General features: G+C 48.0%; 1 protein-coding gene across 2 annotated transcripts in view; it reads right to left on the reverse strand.

The window, feature by feature from the left end:
* LIN28B (lin-28 homolog B) overlaps window positions 1-3,733 on the reverse strand; it is a 507,166-nt gene extending 503,433 nt beyond the window's left edge. The window contains exons 1-2 of one of the 2 annotated variants that reach the window (XM_069235414.1): window positions 3,273-3,733; window positions 2,476-2,687 (exon numbers count right to left, since the gene is read on the reverse strand). In XM_069235414.1, the coding sequence (XP_069091515.1) occupies window positions 2,476-2,687; window positions 3,273-3,282 (222 nt within the window). In that variant the 5' untranslated portion in view covers window positions 3,283-3,733. The remainder of the gene's footprint in view (window positions 1-2,475; window positions 2,688-3,272) is intronic. The other variant, XM_069235415.1, reaches the window with a different exon arrangement.
* Between the last annotated feature and the right edge of the window lie 2,431 nt (window positions 3,734-6,164).

The raw sequence follows: 6,164 nt of genomic DNA on the forward strand, positions 1-6,164 counted from the left end.
AAGTCCACAGTCAAAAAATTAACAGACTTTTTTTTCCCCCAGACTTTTGGGTTTCCTGGTTTTGTAAAACAGCGCAATAATACCACGTCATCAAATAAAATTACATCAGCAAGGCCACCTATAGGGGACTTGTTTTCAACTCAGACATTTGCATGTGGGTTGCATTCTCACTGAGTTAATATTTATGAAGAGATGGGAGAACATAACTGCATTCAGAAATTGTGTTTTCAACAAGCAGAGTTCCAGCAAATAGATGCTAAATAGTTTTCAAGACACATCACGCGAGTCTGTGTTCATACAGATGTACAACATGGCTTGTTTCCAACCATTAAAGCAATTCTATCGGTAAAAAGGATGCTAGTGTAATCACGAACATGAAGACCTACACTCAGCTTTATTTTGGCTTTTAGCATGTGGTGCAGCAAGACTGCACGTGTTCAATGAAGAGGTATAGTGCTACTTCCTGGTTATCTTTCGGGAAAAGGAACAAAACATACAAGAAAACGCAAGGTAGAAAGCTCTCCTGCGCCCTTGCAATAGTCGATGTTTTAAGCAACATTGTGCAGCAGTGCTGCACAACAAGCGGGGTACACGGAACTTCACAAAATGTAGGTGGAATTAAATCCATAATTTGTCCACTGGCATATTGCGAAAAACACATATTACCTATGCAATAAAAACGCTGTTTGACAAAACGATCCTAGATCGATATTGTGTCTACACATATAATCGTATTTTAAACTTACAATTTTTAGTCCAGGCCTGTCAGCGCATATTTTGCCATCCTTTCTCGTGGCACTTAGCCACAAATTGCGTGGTCCATTAAAAACCATGCGTTGATACGGAGCAATCGACAATCAAAACCACAATAACGGAGGCCACTACACTGTGCCTCAATACGACAAGTCAGTACAGATTTGCAAATAAAAATACAAGTGGAAAAGCGACATTCCAGGCTAGCCATTTATGTAACCTTATTATATTATTAACATTTTAGAATAGGAGCGAAAAATAGGAAAACACATAGGATCGAAACGGTGGAAGGGAACGTTGTTCATCTTCTACCCATCAGTAAAAGACCTTTATGAGATCGTAAAGAGCAATTTAAAGACCCGGGAGGTTCAAAAGAAAAAATAAATAAGGGCAGGGACAGCAATCAGATCCGACAGCGATTAGATGGAAGCCAATTTGGTATGGGGGTGTTAAGCGTGGTAACAGTGGCAAGGCTTCCACCCTGAAACAGGAAACTGAAAAATGCAAAGAGCGCGCGCGGCACCCCTCCCCCTGCCGAGGAGCCATGTGTGTTTCAGGTTACAGTGTTATGCAAGTGAACGCGGAGCTGCGGTGGAGAGTACTTGGATTTAAATGTTGTTTTTGCGAGGAGTCTGGTCACCTAAAGTAGACATATGCAGCACTGGCAAAATAACAATCGTGAACGAAAAGGAAGACGATGTAGTCCGGCTGTTGGGATTAGAACACTAAGTATACTGAATGCGAACTGTAGGCATCACAAACAGGGCAACACAACAGGAATGTGATTCTCCCAGGTACTCATACCGTATGGGACACCAGGATATATCCACGACGAGTGAGACACCACCTACACTGAGGGCCTACCGACGATAACCAAACCTACAGCATGGTAAACAAACCCCGTTCAACTCTAGCATCTCCGCCCTGACGAAAATGTGGACTGGAATGTGTCCATTAGGGCGCAGTTGAGAGGGGCATGCCCCCTTTTCCTAACATTTACTGATGATCATATCCAGGAAAATATACGAAAGAGCAAGACACGTTCCTGTGACTTTATCTCTAAGCCCAAATGGTGAACAGAAACGAAGCAGCAGCTTCGCCAGAGGCGCCACATGCCTTTCTGGAGTTTGTGAGCATTCTCATCAAGGCGGGCGGCAGCCACAGTAGAAGGTTGGGGTTCATTCCTTGAAGTTGGGACATGGGTCTGCCACCAAGGAGAATCGTGCCAGTGCCCCAGGCTTCTGCAGTCGGGGCATACGTTACACGTGCAGCTGAAGCAAAATGGCGGGAGTGTGAAAGGTTACGGTGGCTCGATTTGAAGGCTGTGACCACTCATCGCACGCTATAACAGGAACATGGAGCGTCAGAAGGGAGGTTACAGCTGCACCGGTAATCCCAAACAGGGGGAAGCCTTGAACCCTGAAAGCAACGCTTTCTTTGATCTTTTGGATGGTAGGTTTAAACTTGGCAAATTTTCATTTAGAATGGTGTTAAATCTAACGAAAAGTGCACAACACAAGGAACCGGTCGATTCTGACAGAGCACGTAATGTTTTGGTGTGCGCGAAAGCAATACATAGGTGGGGGCAAGTGTTTAAAGCTTTAGCGATGGCCTACTGAAAGCATCCGAATAGGAGGGGCTCCAGCGCAAGCAATGGTATTTGTCCGAAAAAGAGGATGAAGGATCAGTACTTCGATGGGTTATATCAAAAAGTCATCTTACTTGGTGAACGAACACATCGACAGGGTCGTCCAGAGGGCTGCCTTGGCGACTGTTCATGGAGATGAAACCGAAGCCCATGCGCACGTTGAACCATTTGCAATGACCAGAGCCCCGCAGCACGGCTCCCTGGTCCTGCTCCTCTGGCTCTACCTCCTCGGAGGAGGACGACTCCCCCGCCAGCCTCCCGGACTCCCGCTCCTCTCCGCCGCTTCCTAAAGGTGAAAACACGAGGTGGTCAGCAACCAGGACGAATTAGTAGGACGCACACGAGCAGTCAAGGCCCCAGGAACAACACATGCCCCCAGGCACACAACGGCACGGACTCGTTTTCCATTTCTCAGCATTCACGTAACCATTAGAACCAACGTTTCACTACTGAGCACCCTATTTAATACAACGGTGTGTGTAATATCAAACATGCAGAGTCAATTGAATTCCCACCACCAGCGAGGAGAGCGATTGCACAATTGTTGCTACAGCATGATGGAGGGATCACGGGACTCTAACACGGTGTTTGGTGGTCCGTCACAGCGTGCAGCCAAGTCCATTCTATGGCGAAAACGCAGGCAGGTGTACGCAAACATCACTCCCACAGCTCTAACCTTAACGTGGGTCGCGTTCGGTACGTACACACACCCTCCACACACACACTTCGGAGAGCCTTTTTTTTAATGACGCTTGCATCTGCGAAGGGGGACAGAGTAAGAAGGCAGTTCTAGGCGTCATTTGCGTTGTTAAGACGCATATGTAAACAAAATATCACAGGGAAACGTAAGAGGGGGAGAATCAAAATCCACCTTCGGCCATGTTGGCAGCAGGGCTGGCTGCTCGGAAGCGGTGCTGTGCGCGGTTCCCCCTCGCCGCTCCGCCTCAGCCTCGCATCCCTCCTGCTCCTAGCGCCCCCGGGGCTGAGCTCTCATGCTCTGAGGCGCTGCCCCTGCTCTGGGCTCGGCTGCCTGCGGCTGCCTCCCTCCCCCAGCTCCCGGCCCCCCGCGCACACGTGACTCGCCCAATTACACGCTTCCTCGCTGCTAATTTCGCGTCGGGTGCGGGAGGGGGGCTGTCAGGGAGTGGAGGTGGAGGAGAGGCAGGCAGGCAGCCCGCCCCGACCGGGGTTGGCTGAGGGGACGGCACCGGGACGAGACGCTGCATGTAAACACAGTTCGCTGCCGCCCTCCGTGTAGGCGCACGTGCAGCCTGGGCCGCCATCCACCGCGCAAAAACGGAAGCGCGCCCACTGCTTTGTTGATATCTTAGCTCAGTGTTTACAATCCTGCGTCTTGTCACCTCTGAGCCAGCTGCTCTTGAATTGCCCGTCCGATCACAATTAACGCCAGTTCTTTCCCTAATAAATTAGTCACGAGCTGATTGCTTATGTGTGGAGCGGGGCCGGTGCACGTGCACCCTCCGGAGTGTGCGCCCCTGCACAGCCTGTCTTTCGGCGGCATTTCAAGAAAGTAGTTTCGCATCAAGAGGTAGACACGGGTGCATCCATTGATTTACTGGTCCGGGCAATAAATAGGCAGCGAGAGAACAAGTCGTCTCCGTTGTATACAAAGGTCCGGTGTCTAGTCACTAAGGAAAAAATTACTATTGCACTATCTGCCATGGGAAAAGTGCGCAGGGGCAGAGGATGCAGTATCGCACTCCTTGTGAAGATACACACTCGTGCGTGTACGAAGAGGACTGTTCCGGTGAACTTGCTTTTAGCATTCTGTCATGTTGATTAACATTACGGTAAAGCCTACATCTTGCTCATCCTTGTTGCTGCATTGCTTGCGGGGGAGGGGGGGTCTTACGCCACAGGTTCCCCCCACCTCTTTCCGGGTGAAGGAGATATGATTAATGACTTCCTAAATGAGAGCAAGACATTGCAGTCGGAGCTTTAGAGCCGCCCTCCATCACTGGTGGGTGCCAGCAGAAAGAAAGCGAGCAACAAGGAACATTCACATGGGAAACCCCTCAGACCAGCGGGTTTTATTGAGGGCAGGAGGCATTTCTCCGATATTAGCCACTCTGGGCAGCTTTTACACACAGGAAAAGAAATTGATAACGCGTTTCTTTTATTGGAGCTTCATCTGGCAGGGCAGCAAAGATATCGATCTTACGTCGGTAGATCTCGTAGAGGAAAGCGTGTTCCACAGAACAGGATCTGTATGGAATGTGGAAAAACTTCCTCGAACACCGAGTAGGGCATGAAGAGTTCACAACATCGTCATATTTAATCCAGGGCGTGGGGCAGCTGCACCAGGCTATGTGGTGTCATGATCGTTTTACCAGTGCTCCTCCGTGACGTTGGAATGGATGGGGGGCTTTCGAGGTAACTTCAAGATTATTATGGGCTATTACAAGCTGGATACACACGCGCAATCAGCCCACTACGCTATGTTGATTGGTGGTCAGACTGTTATAGACGACACCCATTCTGTAAACTGATCGGGTTGGCTTTTTTTTTTTTTTTAAATAAACATGCATTTGTGTGATTCACCACCTCTCCACATTTATGCCCTTACTAACTTGTTTGGCTTTCTTGTTGGAATTTTCCTCTCAAATATGGATATGACGTCTTTGTACCTATGCTATGCTGTAGTTCTAATAATATTTGTGTAATAAAAAAAAAAAAGCTGCTAGCTATTACGATCATCCATACCACAGTAAGTGCTTTAAATGGAAAAATAGAAGTGCAGGTACTCTGTGATAGAGTACCTGCTTGTTTCCGAGAAGTGCCGGTACTCTCCAATTAAAAGTATTACGTTTATCTTGAGATATGCCGGTACTCTCCCTCTCAAAATAAAAAAGTGCCGGTACTCAGTACCGGAGAGTACCGGCCCATTTAAAGCACTGACCACAGTAAAAAAACGAGGACAAGTTACCCCCCCCCCCTCCCTTTAATCTTTTTTACACGAATCCTAAGTATTTACTGTTCCAATCAAATGTATGTCCTGGAGCCAACTTGTCTTACGGCGGAGCCTTCCACCTATCCTTCACTTCGATACAAATGAAAGGACAAACACTGAGCTCTGTTTTGAAGAGCTTCCTCCTGGGGGATCCTAAATGTGGAATGAATGCCTCACAAAGACATGTTTTCTTCCCCGCCCCCATCTCCAGGGTGTTTGGGGGGTCGGGGGGTTACACCGGTTTATCCCGGTTTGATGCCATAAAGCGCTTTAAGGAATTCCACAAGTGGCGTCGATTAGTCTGTCCCAAGTTTGGGACAAAGGTCCCTTTGCTCCCAAAGTCTATTTTGTTGACGCGCAAGATAGTGTTGCAGACATGCGCTGGCTATGACAGCGTTTGCTCTGAATGAGAATGGGCAACAAAATAGTACAAAAATGTGGCAGGTGAACAAGAAGCTCCAAATCCCGACATTCCTTAGCCGTTTCAACTGTCGAGCTACCTATGTGGACCCTGCCCCCACATGCAAGCTCTGGGCAGCAGCGAGGAGGGCGTGTCGCCGCCCCTCCCCCTTGTAGCTGTGTGCGCCAGCCACTCATCTAATTTCACACATGCAAGTCTACGTGGGCTGCATTATCGCGTCTTTACAGAAAATGCAATTAATACCACTGTTCTTCATCTGCTGTAATTATTTTTCGTATTGCGTATTTTATTCAAGGGGTATCTTTATTGTAGATTCATTTTTTACATACTATAAGAGGAGTAAGGATTTGCTTTTGGGGCTCAATTGTTGT

This window comes from Pleurodeles waltl, chromosome 5, assembly GCF_031143425.1.
Source record: "Pleurodeles waltl isolate 20211129_DDA chromosome 5, aPleWal1.hap1.20221129, whole genome shotgun sequence".
Taxonomy (NCBI): domain Eukaryota; kingdom Metazoa; phylum Chordata; class Amphibia; order Caudata; family Salamandridae; genus Pleurodeles; species Pleurodeles waltl.